This window comes from Helicoverpa armigera, chromosome 29 (assembly GCF_030705265.1).
Source record: "Helicoverpa armigera isolate CAAS_96S chromosome 29, ASM3070526v1, whole genome shotgun sequence".
In the NCBI taxonomy this organism is placed as follows: Eukaryota; Metazoa; Arthropoda; class Insecta; order Lepidoptera; family Noctuidae; genus Helicoverpa; species Helicoverpa armigera.
The window spans coordinates 781,616-803,516 of NC_087148.1; the positions used below are offsets into that span (position 1 = coordinate 781,616).

The window sequence follows — 21,901 nt, forward strand, 5'->3', positions numbered from 1 at the left end:
CACTGCTGGGCTGCGGCCTCCTCTCACACGGAGAAGGATTGAGCATTAATCACCACGCTTGCTCAATGCGGGTTGCTGATTTCAGACTTTGTAGTCCAGGTTTCCTCAAGATGTTTTCCTTCATCTCTTTTTATTAGCCATTGGTGTCTAAGATTACTTAGAAAGTACATACAAACTTAGAAAGGTTGCATTGGTACTTGCCTGACCTGGAATCGAACCCACACCCTCATACTCGAGAGGTTGGTTCTTTACCCACTAGGCTACCACGACTTGTCTCACTATCACGGTCCATTAGATACAGCCTGGTGACAGACGGACGGAGAGCGAAGTCTTACTAATAGGGTCCGTTTTCCCCTTTGGTTAGGTGTAATGAGTTACTTAGATATTTAGTACAAACGTTATGTTTAGACTAGAAACTTCAGGAAAAGGTATAATGATGATGACATTGTTTTAAAATCAAACTAGAAGTTATTCCAAATGAGGTAATAACTATGATTCAGTTCACGTGTTTCTGTATTTTATTTTACCTATACTACTGTCCCGTAATACTACGCACGCTAAGAAATTATGTTTCTAAACCTTCGTTATTTTTTCTGTGCGATGAAAACTACATGAGAATCTGCTCAATAGTTTTTGATCTTATTGCGAAAAGTCAGACAGACGCGACGCAGGAGTGTTTTTTGTACAGTTTGCACCAATTAACGTTTCAGATTAGCATTTCTGAGCTCATACATATAAGACTCCTTGCGCGTTTGTTTGGTACAGATCTCAATTCAAAAAGACAACTGTCGTGAAGTCACTTATAGCGACATTCGGAGCGGCAAAATTATTTGACAGGAACAGCTGTGATGCTTCAGGTCAGATAGGTCAGTAGCTTCTTGTAAAACACTGGTACTCAGCTGCATACGGTTAGACTGGAAGCAATCCCCAACATAGTTGGGAAAAGGTTCGGGAGATGATGATGAGCTTTGATGCTTCATATTTATTAGACAATAGGAAAGAAAGGGGTGTTATATGTATAGTTACTATCTTGTTTCTTTAGAACGTTTTATCTCCATCATAACATTATTAAATAAATAAATTAGGACTTTCCTAACGTTTGTTACGTCGGTTGCTTAAAGCCTACGACTTTTGTTATGACAAACGATAATTACATTGAAAATAAGTTGAAAACATGACTAGAATCTGTTACTTGTATGCACGATAACCTATGTAGATCCCGGCTAACATTTGTACATCTTTGGCAGTCGTTACGGGTAGTCAGAAGTCAGAAAGTCTGACAACCAGTCTTATCAAAGGGTGTTGGGTTGCCCGGGTAACTGGGTTGAGGAGATCAGATAGACAGTCGCTCCTCGTAAGACACTGGTACATAACTGCATCCGGTTAGACTGGAAACCGACCCCAACATAGTTGGGAAAAGACTACGTAGATGATGAGTAACGTAGATCCTAAGACCGCTTGCAACCTTTCCTCTCAAAAAATGTTTAAATATCAACAAATACGTCAGTTAATTTTATTGACTTATTCTTAGAATGCGAACAGTGGTTTTTAAGTTTAAAATTATCAAAATCAAAACAGGTATTTTGTATTTATTAATAAAAATATAACATTTGGCGTGAATCGTTCTATATATTTAGAAATACGTAAATACTATGTAGTCATATTAGATCTCTTAGAGCTCCTAGTGAATGTTTTCACCCGCGTCCCTTGGGAACTACTGCCCGTACCGGGATAAAATATAGCCTGTGTTACTCGGGAACAGTGTAGCTTTCCAACAGTGAATGAATTTTTCAAATCGGTTCAGTAGTTTCGGAGCCTTTAGGGTTCAAACAAAAAAATATATTTACTCTTTTTTATATATTAGTATATGAGGTTCGTTCATCATCATATCCTGAGCCTTTTCCCAACTATGTTGGGGTCGGCTTCCAGTCTAAACAGCTACAGCTGAATACTAGTATTTTACAAGAAGCGACTGCCAGTCTGACCTCCTCAACCCAGTTACCCGGGCAACCCAGACCCCTCAGTAACTAAGACTGGTATCAGACTTACTGGCTTCTGACTACCCGTAACGACTGTCAAGGGTTAAATGACAGCCGCGGTCCGTTCTATCTACTTCTTCTCAGCGTTTATCCCGTTTTGCGACGGGGTCCGCTTTCCGTATCTTCTTCCACTTCGCTATATCCTGGACATCTTCCTCTTCGAGTTCGCAGATCTTCATGTCTTTCTTTGCTAAATATAGCCGTGGTCCGTTCTATATTTTTATTAATACGTTTCATATATAATTATACGTTAATATATTGTCATATGACTCCCTCTTTCTGCTTCTTATCTATGGGTTTTCCCATTATTGGCGGACGTCAGAGGCAGGACTAAATAAATTGTTGTTATTAAAATCAATTATGTATATTGAAGTAAACAACACAATATTTGTGTATGATTAAATTTTGTTTGTGGCTCGAATTTGTAATTATTATTGTATTGTTATAGTTTTTAATTACTACAAGATTTGTTTTATTAGTTCCAAAGACTTTCTATAAGTATTTTTTTTGGTGTCGGCGCAATACGTTTTTCGCTTCCATTCCTCTCTGTCAGTCGTCATACTAACATCCACTCCCTTCTTATTCATGTCATCTTTCAAATAATGCATGTTATAAGCCTGGGTACTACAGTGTAGGAACTTTATCCTTTTTGTTATAACAATTATGGACCCATTCTAGCGCTCTAAGACTATTAAATTGAATCACCGCTGCAATATTAGAAAGAAAATCCTACAGAATTTTATATCGCAGCTGAACAAACTCCTTTTCGGCGGGTATTGTCTTTGTTTTATCATATTTGGCAACTAGCTCTTGTCAGCGGTTTCACCCTCTTCCCGAAGGAACTACTTCCTGGATAAACTAATTAGTAGCCTATGTGGTATTCGGACGTATAAGCTATTTTATTGCTAAGTTTCATCAAAATTCATTCAGTAGTTTTCGCAGGAAAGTTTTTACATCCATAGATCGATACGTGCAAACTTTCGCGTTTATAATATTAGTGTGGACGTATAATTTGGGATGACTAATATAAATTCGGTTCCTCCAAACATATTGGGGCTTTCCCATTGCGAACACAATTATATATATCTGGGTTATTCTTGACCTATCATTTGACATTTTTGTCACAGGGAAAAAGAGTCAAAAAAAATTTGCCAAATGATTTATTTGGTCATCACGCGTTTACGGTAAATGCAGACCAGAAAACCAAAAAAGGTTATATTATATCCGTTTGTGGTCTACTGTTGACCACACCTGAAATCATGATATGTTTCCGCTATGGGTGCCGCGTGAGGGAAAGTAAGAGTATCAGACTCTTACTGACTAAAACCCACCATGTTCCTTTTTAAGCCCTTTATGTACCAGCGCCGCGGTAACTCGCGCGAACAATCCCACAGCTCCGGTAGAGTCAGCAGTACCTTCAAAATATGATTAACATTTGTAAAAAAACTGCTTTGAAATCTTGCTGTTTGGGCTGCGACTTATTAACCTAATAAACTCACACTAGGTCAGAGTACTTTCAGACCTGATGGTTTCTAACGTGGAATTGTAACAATGACAGCTGAAGATGCCGTTCATCTTGTCCATCATGGTATAGGTACTTCTCGCCAAACTTATTGTCATTCCGTAACATACGAGATCCACTACATATGCGCGATTTGCAAAAAGATTCTCAAACCATCCCTACTAATATTATAAGTGCGAAAGTAACTCTGTCTGTCTGTTACGCTTTCACGTCCAAACCACTGAACTGATTTTACTAATATTTGGTACAGAGATAGAGTCGGACTTAAGAAAGAACATAGGATAGTTTTTATTCCGTGCTTTTGAAGAGTTCTCTTGGAAACGCGATATAGCCGAACTCGACGCGGGTGGAAGCTAGTTTTCTATGAAACGGCCGAAATATCACTTTCGTTAAAAATTGGAATTGTCTTACTATAAAATGTTTTATAACACAGACGAACAGCGAAGTCTTAGTAATACAATCCAGTTTTTTCCCTTTAGTTACATCACCCCAAAAATATTTGGGTTATGTTTATCAGCTACTAGCCGATTTCCCGCGGTTTGAACTACTGGGTAAACTACGTACCGGGATAAACCGGGGTTTCATACTCATCCCGTGGGAACTTCTGTCCGCACCGGCATAAAATACAGCCTATGTTACGCGTAGGCAATGTATCTTTTCAATGGTGAAAGAATTTTTAAAATCTTGTGACTAGTTTTTGAGTTTATCCATTACATACAAAAATACAATTTTTTCCTCTTCACAATATAAGTGTAGATCTAGTTTTAAGACCAGATGATGCTTGCGTGAATGTGTAACAAATATTATTAATAAAAAATAAACTAAATAAATAAATAAAACCAGATGACGAAGTAGTTCTTTTTGCGCACGTGCACATAGCGAATGACGTCACCATATTCAGATTATATCTCTTAAAGGAAAAGGTTCACAAGTATTATAAAGGAGGAAATGTTAAAAAAAATACTGTCAGTTTGAAGAATCTTGGGAAATTACGGAGTTTCGATGTTAACTGGTCAAATAAGTCATCTACTTAGAATTTTGCCAGTGGATTGTTCGAAAGAGTTACCGCGGCGGTTGAAGTCGTGGTGGCCTAGTGGGTAAAGGACCAACCTCAAGTACGAGGGCGCGGGTTCGATCCCAGGTCAGGCAAGTACCAATGCAACTTTTCTAAGTTAGTATGTACTTTCTAAGTGTATCTTAGACACCATTGGCTGTGTTTCGGATGGCACGTTAAACTGTAGGTCCCGGCTGTCATTGAACATCCTTGGCAGTCGTTACGGGTAGTCAGAAGCCAGTAAGTCTGACACCAGTCTAACCAAGGGGTATCGGGTTGCCCGGGTTACTGGGTTGAGGAGGTCAGATAGGCAGTCGCTTCTTGTAAAGCACTGGTACTCAGCTGAATCCGGTTAGACTGGAAGCCGACCCCAACATGATTGGGAAAAGGCTCGGAGGATGGATGGATTGTTCGAAAGAGTAACCGCGGCCCTGGTACATAAAAGGCTTACGACGGAACACGAGGGTATTTAGTCAATAAGAGTCTGACACTCCCTCACCGCTGCTAACCCACAGCGGGAGGGGTCATTTGATGATTTTTGACGTCGCGTCGTTAAAAAAAAAAACTCTGGCTTCTGAAGACAGCTTCCAGTCTAAATGGATGCAGCTGAGTACCAGTGTGCCACAAGGAGCTACTGCCTATCTTACCTCCTCAACCCAGTTACTTTGGCAACCCGATGTCGCTTTGCCAAGACAGGTTGTCAGACTTTCTGGCTTCCGAAGACAGCTCCCAGTCTAAACGGATGCAGCTGAGTACCAGTGTGCCACATGGAGCGACTGCCTATCTGTCCTCCTCAACTCAGTTACCCGGGCAACCCGATATCCTTTGACAAGACTGATTGTCAGACTTTCTGGCTTCTGACTACCCGTAACAACTGCCAAAGATATTCAAATGACAGCCGGGTCCTAAAATTTTGCGTGCTATCGGAACTTGTTATGACGATGATCACCGATCCGCGGACTTACCGCGCCAAAAGTTATCTTGTTTAACCTTTGATCGATCCACGTAACTGGTTAATTTGTCATAAGCTATTAACTGATTAAAAAGTAGCCATCCTCGATAAATCACTATCATTAAAAGAATTTTTCAAATCGTCGTAGTAGTTGCTGAGATTAGCGCGTTTAACAAAACAAACTCTTCAGCTTTATAGTTAACTAGCTTCTGTCCGTGGTTTCACCCACTTCCCGTAGCCGGATGGTGACTAAACCTATCTTATGTTCTTCTTTTATGTGCAAGCTACCTCCTCTCTAATTTTCAGCTTAAATGATTTAGCCATTCTGCAGTTATAAGTAGTGTAACTAACACGACTATTAGATCTTTTCTAGGTTAGATTTTTGTAGATTTGTAAATATCTATCCTTCAGCTTTATAATATTAGTATTGTACCATCATCATCATCTCCCGAGCCTTTTTCCAACTATCTTGGGGTCGGCTTCCAGTCTAACCGGATGCAGCTGAGTACCAGTGTGCCACAAGGAGCGACTGCCTATCTGACCTCCTCAACCCAGTTACCCGGGCAACCCGATACCCCTTGGTTAGACTGGTGTCAGACTTACTGGCTTCTGACTACCCGTAACGACTGACAATGTGTTAGATATATGTAGATCTGTAAATATCTATTCCTTCAGCTTTATGATATTAATATTATATACTGTTTAAAATACTATTGAAATCATTTGTTTATTAAAAAAAAATAATGATGCACAGATAAGGTTAACCAATGATATCTCACATACGTATACGTTATCTTCGCAGTTGCGTAATTCGCGTTCAATTTTGCAGGAAAATGATGTTTTTTATGTTCGGTAATTAATTTCGTGTATAATATTGTGAAATCGACATTGTAAAGACAATCTGAACTTCCTTATAGCTTGTCTAAAGATTTGTATAACGTATCTATCGCGCGATTTGCGACTGGAGATTTAATTTTGGAAGTAGCCCCTTATAAGTAAAATTCCCATCTCTAATAAGCAAAATAACAAAAATATATTTAAAAACCAAAAAAAACACGCTAGTCATGTATTGTCATCAGAACTCAGAGCGTGTGTAAAATTTCATCCTAATCGAAGACCGGGAAGTGGGTCAAATTAAGATTCCAAGATTTTCTTACATACATAGTTACAAGTGAAGCTAATATAAGCGTGTTAATAATATATCTCTATAATATTAATTATAGAGAAGATAGTAAGTCCTTCTGTCCGTTAAAACGACTGAAGCGATCGTAAATGAAAGGAACGCGGATAGTCTTGAGCCTGAGAAAGGACATAGAATAACTGCAGATTACAAGAACCGATCCTATCATTTAAATTGGTTTTCTTTTTTCACGGGAAATCATCAAATGACGGCTCCCGCTGTGGGTGCGTGAGGGAGTGTCAGACTCTTACTGACTAAACCCCACCATGTTCTTTCTTAAGCCCTTTATGTACCAGGGCCGCGGTAACTCTTTCGAACTATCCCGCAGCATGTCTTTCAATCTCTAATCGAAAAAACGAGGGATGGTTCAGTTATTGAAACCCGCAGTTAGTCACCAACTCAGGCGTTTATTTTTGATAGACACGAAGGCTATATTTTCTATAGATAAAATTAACTCCTCCCCCTTCTTTGAGTGGGCTGTCTGAAAAAAGGGGCTGATTCCACAATATATGATTGGTAAGCCAATTTGGTCTGTAAAGCTTATCAAATAAATATTATTATGGCTTTTTAGTACATATCTACGTTTAAAGATACCTAAAGACAAGATTATTTTGATATGTCAATTTATTTTTAGATCGCATTATCTAATGACGAATATATTATTCATGTGTTTGGATAATATCGTTTTAGGAGATTGTGGCTAAGTAACAGTCGTATGTCGATCATAAGGTTAAGCAATGATAGCGTGGATGGGTGACCGTCTACAGCATGATGAGTTCCTATGTTTTCCATGGGACTTTTGGTGGGTGGGTCCTGGCTTTCGTCAGAAAAAAATGGCAGGCAGGACAAAGAAGCTAAAAGAAAAAAAAAGGCTGAAGCCAAAAAGTCTGACAACTAGTCTCAAAAGGTATGGAGTTGCTGGGTTACTTTGTAAAGCTGGTTGACAGACCTCCTGGCTGCTGACTACCCGTAACGATGGCCAAAGATGTTCAAATGACAGCCGGGACCCACCAATTTAGCGTGCCTTCCGAAACATGGATGACGATGAGTCATAATGACAAAGAATTCAGACAGAAGGTCCCGACTTTAACAGTTACTTACTAAAATACATGATTTACTTTAACTTTTTCGCATTATTTTGTGACCCTATTTGTATTCAATGCATGTGCATTTTTAATTCAATTAAAATTTTCAATGACCTAGACTCTAGACGAATGATAATTTGGAAGTTAAGTATAAGAGCGCACGTAGCTAAACTTTGCATAACCGGCCACCAAAATCTACTACCGTCACGCGGGGTTAACGTAATTTTTAACAGTTAAAGAATTAATAAAACAAATCAAAAATTATTTATTCAAACTTGGCTACAAAACAGCACTTTTCGAACGTCAAAACAGAGAGCCCTCAAAACCCTTCACCACTTCCTATGTGTTTTTGCTGGAAAGAAGTGGCTCAACAAAGTCCCCAGCAACACATGTCTGTCTGTAAGTTAAAAGACCTTTCAACAATCAAATCGGTAATCGGTTCAGTAGTTTCGGAGCCTTTGGGACTGTATTTCGGATGGCACGATAAACTGTAAGTCCCGGCTGTCATTTGAACATCGTTGGCAGTCGCTACGGGTAGTCCGGAGCCAGAAAGTCTGACAACCAGACTTGCCAAGGGGTATTTTGTTGCTCGGGTAACTGGGTCGAGGAAGCCAGATAGGCAGTCGCTCCTTGTGGCACACTGGTACTCAGCAGCATCCGTTTAGACTGGAAGCCGACCCCAACATAGTTGGGGCTATAACCATAGCACAGGCTACGCAAATGGCGAAGATCTGAGCCAAACTCCATTCATACATACAAAATATAATAAATACAAATGTACCCATTATCCTTTCAAGTTCATCATCATCATCTCAGCCATAGGACGTCCACTGCTGAACATAGGCCTCCCCCTTAGATCTCCGCAGATACCTGTTGGAGGCGACCTGCATCCAGCGTCGTCCTATGCTGCGCTTGCTAGTCTGTGGTCTCCACTCCAGCACTTTTCGGCCCCATCGGCCATCAGCTCTCCTTTCAAGTTCATTTCCGAAAAAATATACTGTAAATTATTATTAAAACGAAATTAATTGCCAATGAGCACAAATGTTATTGAGGACAATATTATCGGTATACAATATATGGCGATGTTGTGGCCAATTGGCTTGCGGTAAATGGGGAAAGACCCGTGACGTAAAGCTCTTTGTATTAACGACCTTGCTGGCTTATCAGTTATGTAATACTAGTGTTGGCTCGCGGTTTCACTTGCTTCTATAACCTTTTTTATCCTTTAGAATTTTGAAATCATCAAATGACCCCTCCCGCTGTGGGTGCAGCGTGAGGGAGTGTCAGACTTATTGACAGAAACCCATGGTGGGTTTCTGTCAATATGTTCCTGCTCTTTGTGTACCAGCGCCGCGGTAACTCGCGCGAACAATCTCGCAGCCCATCTCATACGATCTTGTTAACCGTGGTCTTGAAAAAGAACCAGCCATAGTACTAGGGTTAAACTATCGTTCCAAACAAGTTAATGGACTATACGTAGCAATAAAGCTGGTAGTTTTTAAGACCACGTTTTATAATTAGGTGGGAGGAGTCTGACATAGCACTCACTGTTCTTTCACTCTCATAGCGCGATCGGACGACAATCCCACACCACCGGAGAGAGATCCAGATGGCTATGACGTTCAGTAAAATCGGATCAGTGGTTTTTGAGCTTTTAGCAGTCTCTACAAACTCACACTTCTTTTTATTTTATTTTTATTTATTTATTTCATATGTAATATTAGTATAGGCCATAGGGTCTCGATACAGACCTTTGTTTTATAATATATTGTGAAACTTTTGTTCGCGGTTTATTTGCGGTTTGTAGCACAGTAACCGAGATAAAATTCATGACGTATTCCTTTATTAAAACTACGTAGTTTTGAAGGAATGTATAAGTTACTAGCTTCCTCCAGCGATTTCGCTCGCGTCCCGTGGGATCTACTCCGCGTACAAAAAGTAGCCTATAGCTTTCCCTGATAATGGGCTATCTAACATAAAAAATAAATTCAAATCGTTGCAGGTCTTGAGTTAAGCGCGTTTGAGTATACTCTTCAGCTTTGTAATATTGGTATAGATTTGAGGAACTAAGAAAAGTTTGTATGAGAGTTTGGGTTTCTGTTTTCTTATTTTTAATCCTGCTCTATTCCTAATTTAGGTTTAATATGTCTTCTGCTACCATTCTGTCACTTCCATCTGTCCTGACAGGCATTCTATTCTTTATTATCTTATATTCTTTATCTCGAGTCACCAACGTAAAGGATCTGGGCGTGACTTTCGATCGATGTTTGACATTTAAAGACCACATTTCTTCCCTCACGAAGGAATCCTTCAGGCGCCTGGGCTTTGTTTTGCGCAATGCTCGCGACTTTTGCAATCCCAATGTCATCCGATTACTCTATACCACTCTGGTCCGAAGCAAGCTTGAGTCAAGTGCCTGTGTCTGGCACCCCTACACCGCTACTCAAACACTCATGATCGAAAATTTGCAAAAAACCTTTCTGAGGTACTTTTTCAAAAGGTTATACAACTTTTTTCCCTTCATGTACCCAACTAACTATCTGCTAGGGATGTTAGGCTTTAACTCCTTGGAGGTAAGACGAGGCTTTGATCAGCTCATGGTAGCTTGTAAAACCTTACGGGGCCAAATCGACTGCCCAGAGCTCCACAGCCTTTTCTGCCGCCTATTCACCCCCGACAAATGCATCGGTCGCCGTCAGAGCTGCAGGCACAATCTCTTCGCCCCACCGACATGCAAAACAGTCGCCAGAGCTGAATCTCCTATATGTCGTACTCTTAAGACGCTCAACGCCCTTCTGACTGCCAACCCTGAATTTGATGTGTTTGTGGATGAGTGGAGTAAAGTAATGCGTGTGTGTTTGGGGTTCTGTGAGAGAAAGTATGCAAGAGCGTCCACTGTTCCTTGTTAGTTAAATATTGAAATGCTGTTGACTATATGTTTTTACTTTTGTTTTGTTTTGTTTTAATGTTTCCATGTTAATTATTGTAATTGGTGTTGCACCGTTTTAATTAACTATAAATAAATAAATAAATAAATTATTCTCAGGCTTCTCCCTCTCCATCCATCTACATTCCTATTTAACATACTGATTGCATCAGGTAGCTCGGGCAACTGGGTTGAGGAAATTTAATAGGCAGTCATTCCATGTAAAACATATCTGCATCCGGTGAAAACTGAATTAACCAAGTGATATCAAGTTACCCTAACATCAAGGTAAAGGGTTGAAGAGGTCAGATAGGCAGTTGCTCCATGTGGCACACTGTTACTCCGCTGTTAAAGACTGGAAGCCGACCCCAACATAGTTGCGAAAAGACTAAGCACAAGACTATGTCTAGCTTCCACTATTTTTAACCGCTTCCTGAGGATACTACTTCCCTATAAAATCCAGTTAAGACTGGAAGCCGACCCCAACACAGTAAAAGGCTAGGCAGATGCAAGCTTCTATTGTAAAAATACTTCGAAGACTGCTTCCTAGAAAATCCGGTTAAGACTGGAAGCCGACCCCAACATAAGAAAAGGCTAGGCAGATTATGCTTCTACAAAAGACGTCTATACCCTTGATATTCTATTATCCTACAAAAAAACTGACTATCAGCTCCGTTCTGTCATAAAAATATCCATATAAAAACGTTTTATCGATTCGTAGATGATTATGAGGTCAGTTCAGGTGATGTGTGATATGTCTCGTGACTGTCGATTGGGATATGACGTCATTATGTACGTCATATAGGTTCATCTATTTATAGCCTGTTGGGGATGGTTAGTGTAACAACGGGAACTAGTTAGATGGTAGTTAGAATGCTTATTTTCCTTCAAAAGAGTAATTTTTTATCAGTATTGCAAAATTTTCTGGTTCAAACCAGTTTCAAATGTGAGCGTTTTTGAGATAGGAAGTCATCAGATGACCCCTCCCGCTGTGGGTGCAGCGTAAGGGAGTGTCAGACTCTTACTGACTAAAACCCATCATGATCCTTCTTAAGCCCTTTATGTACCAGCGCCGCGGTAACTCGCGCGAACAATCCCACAGTCTATTTTTGTTTGGCGTATTGAAGCTAGGATTATTCTAAAGTTACATCACGTTTTCTGAACGGCTAAATCAATTGAGATGAAGTTTCATATGGATATATTTGGAACCCTGAACACCGTCAATTGGAATTTTATACCCAGCTAGTGGTTCCTTCAGGACTCTTAGATACTGTTAATTGAACTCGCAGTTTTTTCAAAATGAATATCAATGTATGATGATGAATTGTCGTTTAAAGTTCGCCAAATAAGGAAAATCCGATCCATAATTTATATATTTTTTACAATAGTATTCTAGATAAGCTTATCATTCGCTCTATCTGTCTGTCTAAAAATGCAGCGTTAATTTCCATTGGACTGAATCTTTATATCCGGTTTTTTGGGAGTGTAATCCTCAAATGACCCTATTATGTCAGTCTAACCAAGGGGTATCGGGTTGCCCGGGTAACTGGGTTGAGGAGGTCAGATAGGTAGTCGCTCCTTGTGGCACACTGGTACTCAGCTGCGTCCGGTTAGACTGGAAGCCGACCCCAACATAGTTGGGAAAAGCCTCGGGAGATGATGAATTGACCCTATTATGTGTTTAGTCTAAGGGAGTGTCGAATCCTTCTGGAGCAAATAGTGTACCAGCGTCAAAGCCAAAAATCAAATTCATTTCAGAAACCTGGAAAATTGCATCATAATCCATCCAGTTGTTTAAGCGTGAAAGAGTTACAAACATACCCATATACATACATTCTTGTAAACGTTCTGAAAGTTTCTATACTGAAAGTTCGCTAAAAATATTGCAGTCGTTGTATCATTGAGTTTAGTATTTTTGATCTTATATGGCCTTACTACAAAATCATAAACACGTGTTTTACACTTATCTAAAAAAATTGTGGCAGCAAAATGAACCATATGTCAACGTCATAATTTGTCATTTTTTTAGACAAGGCTTAAACTGATGTTTAAAAGTTTTTGTGGTAAGACGGATATAGTTTAAAACTACACAATTATTTCTAAATATTCAAAATGAACCAAGAAGTTAAATTAAAATAACAATACAAAACAATAACTCGATACTAATTATTCCAACAACATAACATTTAATTCACATTCATGAATTATCCTCAAAAACGTTATCTGCGTGGGTAAAACCTAAGTTAAATCGGCGCAGCAGTTTCCTACATCGGCTCATGCATACGTACACACACATTGACAGTAGGACTTTGATCAATGATTCATTTGGTTTGTATGTGTTAGTAGTGTTATTAACTGCTGTTTTATTTTATTAAAGTAAAGGATATAAGGTTATTATTATCATTTTGTAATTGCAATCGTTGTCACAGTCAAAGTTGGTTGTCGTGCATAATACATTTTGAACAATTCCCACTAGTTCTAACCCCTGGTTCCACTCGCGTTTTGAAGGACGTACTTCCTGCGCCCTAGCGGGAACCTCTTCTCAGGCTGGTAGATTATATGTTTGCCAAAAGTTCTGCAGTTTTGGCGTGCATCACAGACAGACGAAGGTTATTTTATACGAAAACTTTACTTATTTATGATTCGCTTGGAAACCAAAATAATCGGATTTCGAAGATTTGCGTAGCTTAAACCATATTCTTAAAACAACTCATGACTATTCATTTTCTCGTTCAATTTTCATAGTAAACAGTTGTTTTAAGAAAAACGGACGTTTATGTTGTAAGTGAACTTGGGCCGTAGGTTTATTTAGTTTATATGAGACCATCTGTTTTATCGCAGTTTTTTCACGTCCCATGGAAACTACTGCCCATATCCTGATAAAATATAGCCTATGTTACTCGGGAAGAGTGTAGCTTTCCAACAGTGAAAGAATTTTTCAAATCGATTCAGTAGTTTCAGATCCTTTAAAGGTACAAACAAATGTATTATATTAGTATATATTTACGTAACCTAGCGTGCGAAGTTGTATAAAACTAAAATAAACGGAAAAGGATGCACATATTAAAATTATGACATCATCTTTATTGGATTGCAAGACAGAGATAGCAAGAGTTTTTTCACTAAACTTCTTTTCCTCTTACGAATATGAAAACTACATATTGATTTGTCCTTCATTGTTTAACGACCAATTTTGATGTTGTTTTGAGAAAGTTTCTTTTGAATGTTTTTAAACGATTTTCAAGAAGGGTTATGGAGCCAAATTAGCTAAATAAGCAATGTTCGATAGAGTAGTTACTGTGATTGGTCAAATTTTTCATCAAAAGTTCAAAAGTTTCTGCCTTTTCAATTTGTTAGTTTAGATTTTTCATGCACTTTATTTGGTTTCGCTATTTGCTCTTTAATGTTATACAAAACGAACCTACCCTATTAATCTAAAAAAAAGTGAGAGATATAATCTTGACATCTAACTTTGCTAATCTACGTTTGACATCTCTTGCATGCGTTAATGTTTTTTTAATCATACATTTTCACCATCATCAACACACTTCACACAAGAACTACAAGTCTATATCACCACATTTAACGGTCACCCATCGTTCCCCAGGTCAATGGAAAACGTTAAGCAAGGATGCGGTGCCTTCACAGAATCTGCCCAAGCTGAACCCTGATGGTACAGTCATGGTGATCAGGAAGAGTCGCACTGTCAAGTACAGGGAGGGGAAGAAGGAGGATATTCATGGGTGAGTTGAAGTAGGGGGATTGGTTGAAAAGATGGCTAATGACCCTAAGGGTCAATTTTGAAAAGGAGTGCTTTTAAACAGGGTTTGGTAATTGTTTTTCGGGAAAATGGCTGGACTGAACTTCAATAGTGTGTGTTAGTTACTGTGTTAAGTTTGGAGCTGTACGGTCCGTCAGGAAAGGAAATAAGGAGAGCAACTATGGATGCGTTGAAACAGGGAGTCGGTTAAATCGGGAGTCATGTAAAACATTTTTTGAATAAGGATTCCTTGAAATAGGGTTTGGTACCTGAAAGTCGAAATCAGGTAATTTTGTTTTCAAATAGGCCTTTCAGGCTCTTATGAATAACGCAATGCACTAGTGACATGGTCTCAAAAAGTTGAAGAAGAACCGGTAACCGGTAACGTAACAGTTATTGCACAAAGCTTTTACTGTAAAACGAATGAACTGATTCCGATATAATTAATTATAGAATCATGTACAGCCTACAACTAAAGTTAATCGACTCAATCAATCATTTAGCTCTATAAATTAGCTCCCCTAACACCTGAGCTAAGTTTTCAGGTATGTCACAATAATTTCCATGCCAAGAAAAACCACATACTGAGGAAAACCTTTAAGGAAAGTTCTTAATCATTAACCAATTGCGTAGAAGTGGTCACTCTCTAAGCTATATTAGTAATTTTGTACGTATGTCGTTAGTCACTATGTCCATAGTTCATGTGACGACAATTTTCCTCGTCGACCCAGTTACTAGGCATGAAAAAATGTTATCAATATTACAAAGTGGTTCAATTATTCTCATCATCTCCCGAGCCTTTTCCCAACTATGTTGGGGTCGGCTTCCAGTATAACCGAATGTAGCTGAGTACTAATGTAATACAAGAAGCGACTGCCTATCTGGCCTCCTCAACCCAGTTACCTGGGCAACCCGATACCCCATAAGACTGGTTGTCAGATTTACTGGCTTCTAACTACCTGTAACGACTGCCAAAGATGTTCAAATGAAAGCAGGGACCTACCAATTTAACGTGCTATCAATACAAATATAATAAAGAGGAAACATTCATTTTTTTGTACCCTAAAGGATCTACTGCTACTACTGAACATATTTGAAAAATCTACACTCTTCCTGAGTAACATAGGCTATATTTCATCCCGGTACGGGCAGTAGTTGCCACGGGACGCGGGATAAGCTAGTTACTAATACAATACCCCACCAGCTTTTTTGGAAATACTATTTCGAAATTCCACCTTTTGTTTTTAAAAGGATGAATCGTTCTTATAATATTTATTTTTGAATATTTCAGTGAGAAACCAGACAAGTGGTCTTTAAACCTGGTACAACACACACACAGTGCTCTTACAGCCAACGAGACACATATGGCTTGTGACCCACAGGATAATAGCGTGAGTATTGATTTATTTCATAGTTTATGTACACAGCAACATATATGAGAAAAAATATAGAGCAATCAATTAAAGGCACAGCTTATTTCTTATGAAATCTCTTCCAGTTCGCAATGAGAATAAAAAGTAGAAGTATTTACCTACCCTATAATATAATTTTTAGCATACCTAGTGTCAGAATCTCTCAAAACGGCTAACGACCGTGGAATTGTAACAACAACTGCCGTCAAATAGCACAATTAGCAAAATCTGCAAAATCTAGCTGAAACTATAGCAAACGAAGGCCAATTTTCACCTTCAAGATAAGCGTCAGTTTTTCACCAAAACAACTGAATAATTCAGTTATTTTAAGAAAACTGACGTTTATGTTGACGGTGAACTTGGGCCTTAATATAGATAAAATAATGTCTGAAAACGCGGTGTCATTATGCCTATCTTGATGTTTAACTTAAAGTTATTTTTAGACCATTTAAAAATAAATTTATTATTGACGTAATTTCTCGGCACATAGAAACGATATTAGAGGTTAGAGACACATGGGCTGCGGGATTTTTCAAGAGTTACCGCGGCCCTGTTACATAAAAGGCCTACGAGGGAACACGACGGTTTTTAGTCAGTAAGAGTCTGACACTCCCTCACTGCTGCTAACCGACAGCGGGAGGGGTCATTTGATGATTTTTGACGTCGTTAAAAAAAAAGTTTGAGGCACATTTTTTTAAATCTTTTATTTTCTTCTTTTCAGCTAGCCTACCGCTACCCAGCAATAAACAGCATGAATTTATCACCCCAAATACAAAACCACGCCCATTTGGGTATGAAACCAAAAAAACAGGACGCCTTCATGCAAACCGACCCCGTTCAATCAGAAGATGATGACTCTCAACCTAATAACAGTTACAGCGAAGTTTCAGACAAATACCCTGAAAATTTAGAATATCCCAACTATCAGAAAGACCCGGAATTCGACAAAAAATACGAAGCGAAAGATTACACAAACAAACAAGATGATTATTTACCACAAACAAATGAAGAGTATAATAAAGAAGCTGAGAAATATGCTCTAGAAAGGAAATCTCTAAACGGTTATGAGAAACCTCTATTAGAAAATTTCCCGAAACCGGTCGAAAATTACCAGAAAGTCAATGATATGTATTCAAATTTTGACAAGTCCTTTCGTCCGGATTACCCGTTTCAAAATTATCCAGACAGCGTTGAGCTTTTGAGGAACCAGCAACATAATTTGCAAATGTTGCAAGAACAACACAGAATTAATGAGAACCAAAACTTTTTTAATGAAAACCATATAAAGCAGGAAATTGATATTAATGTTGAAGATGATAAGTTTATTTCGAGTTATGAAAGGAATAAGGAACAATTAGGTAAGTCTAAAAACCTTTTTTTACACTTTTTTTTGGTCAACCTGTAACTATAACTACTCTATTTGAGTAGGCACTCAAGATAAAAAAATCTTGATATTACTTTTTATATAAAAACTCACTCTAAAATACTGAAAATACAATAAAATAAATAATTACATAATCAAATATTTTTCTACTTACTTTATTATTTTTTAATTACTTGTAAGTTATTTTAAGCAGTAGTATATTTTTATTCGGTTTTTATAAAATAGTGCTATCAAGATTTTTTTATCTCTAGTTAAGTTAGGTTAACATATGTAAGTAATGGAATCTTAAGGTAACTAATTTAACCATCTTCCAAGGATCGTAGCGTCATGAAAATTGTCAGCTGTATGTAGTTCTGATGACAATACAATAATATGGTACTGTCGAACTGATCTGATGACGGAGCCGGAAGATATGAACTGGAACTTCATGATGGAACGTCGTATCATAGCTGTGTTTGGACTTATTACAAAATTTCATCTAAATCGGATCAAATTTTCCCGTAACGGTATACTAATATCAAAAGAGTGAAAGTTAGTAAGAATGCATGTATATTTGTTTCATTTTCACGCAAAAACTACTAAATAGATTTTGATGAAACTTATCAGTAATACAGCTCATAATATTAGAATAGGCTACTTTCTATCTACGTAAGTCAACAATTTACGTCGAGACGCAGGCAAAACCACTAGAAAAACATAGTTTAAAATACTACTCCCGATGACATAGTTGTTTACACTAGAAAAAAGTAATGTTTGTAATATTTTCTACTATTACTATTATAGTAAAACCTACTCCACATTTACTATAATATTTATAAGTTCTAAGTCGTAAACTTGAATGTTTTGACTCGGGACGCGGATCGTGGATACATGTTTTAGGAAAAATAATGACTGTATTTAGTAATAACAATCTTTGTTGACTTTTGTAGACGTTCCAAGATATATAGGTTTTTTTTCCTCTATAAAATCCCTACTCTGTCTGTTACGCTTTCACGTCTAAACCACTGTATAGTTATCGGCACGGATAATGAGCTCTCGGCGGAAGAGTGGGGATCGTTTTGCGCACTGTACACTTAAGGCAATAAACCAATAAATCACTTTTGAGCAGGTGAAGGTCAGGGCTCAATACTGATTTGAATAAAATTTGATACAGAGATAGAGTTGACCTTGAGAAAGAACATAGGATAGTTTTTATCCCGGACATATGAAGAATTCTCTTCGCGATACAACAGAACTCTACGCGGGCGAAGCCGCGGGCGGAAGCTAGTACTTAATATTATGAAGGCAAAACAGGCGAATTGGGAACCTCCTCCTTTTTTTGAAGTCGGTTAAAATGATGAGAATAGATTTTTATGAAACTTGGTATGATATGGGCTATTCTGGTGCAGGTAGTATTTCCCTCAGGAAATGTATATTCTATCTTCGTCATGAATTTTCTAAATCGATTGACTAGATACAGAGATTACCCCTTAGAAAGTGACAAAAATAAAAGTTTACGTTTTTATAATATCAGTGTAGATAATATTAAGCCAAAGTCCATCGAAAACATAAACTTCAGTTTTTTTTAAAACAATTGTTTACTATGAGTTTTCAAAGTAAACAATTGTTTTAAGAACTGACTATGGGCGCCAGTGTTAACCATTAACAAAACTTATGAGCAATTTCAAAGGTTAGTGATAAAATGATAGCTCATCAGGTACTCAGGTATCTGACAGATGATACAACTTTTGGTTTCACAAAATACTTGTATAGCAATATTTGGTAGAAATCTTTATCAAATAGATAGCATTAACTAAATAAATAATAAACATAAAATAACGTTCATTTAGGCAAAATAGAAAAAAGATTGGTACACTAACTTAACTATCAGATAACTAACTGACACTAGTTGTAATCAGTGAAACTAGCCGCTAACCTATAATTTTGACACTATAAACTTATGCTAAACAGTTTCCAATGCGATTTGCAGACGCGGACATGTACAACAGCCGGCGACTGATCGAACAACAGCGCTTGCTCGAACAAATACAGCATCAGGTCAAACAGGAGCCTGATACTCCTACCGGTGAGTTTTAATTATAATTTTATTCACAATTTTTTTTTGTTTGCAATTAGGGCTATCATCTGTCCGGGTTTCTCCGGATTTGTCCTAGTTTAGAGGCCGTCCGGGACCGTCCGGGCGGGTTTTCAAGAAATGACCGGGGAAAACCCGGACACTTTTCATGTAAGGAAGCACCTCATTGAATTTTAGTATATGGTAATAGTAAATGGATTAATACTTCTGGTCTTGTTATGTTTAAAAAAATTGACGAACTCGTCCCAGGGAAAAATGCGATTAACGCCAAATGTCCGGGTTTTTTAAATGTTTGTCCGGATTTGGCGAAATTCGAGATGGCAGCCCTATTTACAATTCAACATGATCTACGACTATTGTGTGTATCAATTCATATAAACTGAAATACCACATTTTAGTTTCTTGCCTCCATATGAAGAAAGATTTAAATTTTTGACGTAAAGATTAAAGATTTGACTTTAAAATTTAAACTGAGTGTTTTTAAACATCTATTAAATTTAAACAACTTTTACGGATTTTATCGCGGTTATATTCATCATCATCATCATCGGTTATATTAATATTGTTAAAATACGATGTTTGTATTTCCAGGATGTGAGAACGTGATGCAGCCGCAAGGCAGCCCGTACTACCAGTCAAACAATCATAATAATGTTACAGGTAAACTATTTAAATGTAGTTATTTAGAATAGGCTTAAAATTAGAGCTTTTTGTAGGGTAATCTTACTATGGATTTTTAACCAACTGAAAAAGGAAGAGGTTTTCAATTCATCAATTTTTTTTTTCGGTTTCTAGGATTGCAACTCAGTCGCGTTAAAACTATTGCTTGGATTTTTGTAAAACAAACTGCATTAATGTATCTTATTAGCTGTTTCGTGCAGTTTTATCCATGTATGGGTAAAATTATCCCATACCCGGATAAAATATAGCCAGTAATTAAATAATTTTGAAATCTGTACCTACTGAGTTTTCCGAGATTTTGTAGTCGGATAATGTACCTAGAATTAATCAATTATATGGTAAAAACCGCATCAAATTCAGTTCAGCTAAACGCTACAAAATAAGTAGATTTTTTGGAGTTGGTATTTTTCTTCTACGTTTTTTATACATATTAGTATAAAAGTATATATTTATATATATTAATATTACTATCTTTATCTACAGCGGGTTACTACGAGCAGCTATCCCGACCCGGACCAGAACTTCTCATCGCCAAGCAGAACGCACTCGCTGCCCATACGCAACTCTGTAAGTACCAACCGCCTAGCCTTATAGTTAACTGATGTAGTTATCGGCACGGATATTGAGCCCTGACCTTCACCTGCGCAGAAGTGATTTATTGGTTTACTAGCTTTTGCCTGCAACTTCGTTCGCGTGGAATAGTGACTACCAGCAGATTTTTGATTTGACCAATAGATGGCGCTATATGTCCGGAATTTTTTTTTTTTTGTAATAAAAACTATCCTATGTCCTTTCTCAAGTTTCAAACTATGTCTGTACCAAATTTCACACAAATCGGTTCAGTAGTTTAGGCGTGAAGAAAAGACAGACAGACAGACAGAGTTACTTTCGCATTTATAATATTAGTTTGGATTGCCTTATGTATACAGTGCGCAAAGCGATCCCCACTCTTCCGCCGAGAGCTCATTATCCGTGCCGGTAACTATACCATGCTGAGTAGTATCCCTTATGTACTCTTCTTCCGAGCCTTTTTCCCAACTACGTTGGGGTCGGCTTCCAGTCTAACCGGATGCAGCTGAGTACCAGTGTCCTACAAGGAGCGACTGCCTATCTGACCTCCTCAACCCAGTTACCCGGGCAACTTAATACCTTCTCAATTATTTGTCCATTCAAGTTTCTTTCCTTATTTTTTATGAATGTCAAAATTCCAGTTTTTCAGAAAGATTTTTTTGAGTTTTAAACGCTAAAAAAATGTTTTTTTCTTTATTTTCAGGGCAAAATACAATGAAGCGGCCATTTTTCTACAGTGAGACGCCGCACTACAATAGTAGTCCCATACTGCATAGATATGAGGTATGTAAAAACAAATACTAATGGCATTACTACAAAAACATAAATACCTATTTTACACTTGTCTAAAAAAATTGGCAGCAAAATGAACCATAAGTCAACGTCATAATTTGTCATTTTTTTAGACAAGTGACGTTTAAAAGTTTTTGTGGTAAGACGGTAGATGTTTACCACGGTTTCACCGTATAAAACTTTTTAAAAGCTACGAATGGTGGTCTAACACTAATATTTTTTTAAAAATCGGGCTAACAGTCCTTAAGATAAGATAAAATGAAAATAACAAGGTTTTTTTATACCTTTCAAATCCACCGTCAGTCATTGTACTAAAGAAAAGTTGGAAAAAAGTAAAATTTCAGTTAAGTTGGTAAAAGTTTCAGCTTTTATGAAATACAAGCTGTTACAAAATTACATGTAAATTCGAAATGGGGTTACAAGGCTTGCCGTCCACGTCATATTTTTTGTAGTATAGATATAATCGGATA

The 21,901-nt window shown here is 37.8% G+C and overlaps 1 protein-coding gene across 2 annotated transcripts in view; it reads left to right on the forward strand.

The window, feature by feature from the left end:
- Nucleotides 1-21,901, forward strand: part of LOC110381915 (uncharacterized) — a 44,262-nt gene that overhangs the window by 16,580 nt on the left and 5,781 nt on the right. For both annotated transcript variants that reach the window (XM_064042613.1, XM_064042614.1), the window contains exons 2-8: nucleotides 14,366-14,501; nucleotides 15,810-15,909; nucleotides 16,652-17,288; nucleotides 19,284-19,379; nucleotides 19,980-20,048; nucleotides 20,553-20,636; nucleotides 21,343-21,422. In XM_064042613.1, the coding sequence (XP_063898683.1) occupies nucleotides 14,366-14,501; nucleotides 15,810-15,909; nucleotides 16,652-17,288; nucleotides 19,284-19,379; nucleotides 19,980-20,048; nucleotides 20,553-20,636; nucleotides 21,343-21,422 (1,202 nt within the window). The remainder of the gene's footprint in view (nucleotides 1-14,365; nucleotides 14,502-15,809; nucleotides 15,910-16,651; nucleotides 17,289-19,283; nucleotides 19,380-19,979; nucleotides 20,049-20,552; nucleotides 20,637-21,342; nucleotides 21,423-21,901) is intronic.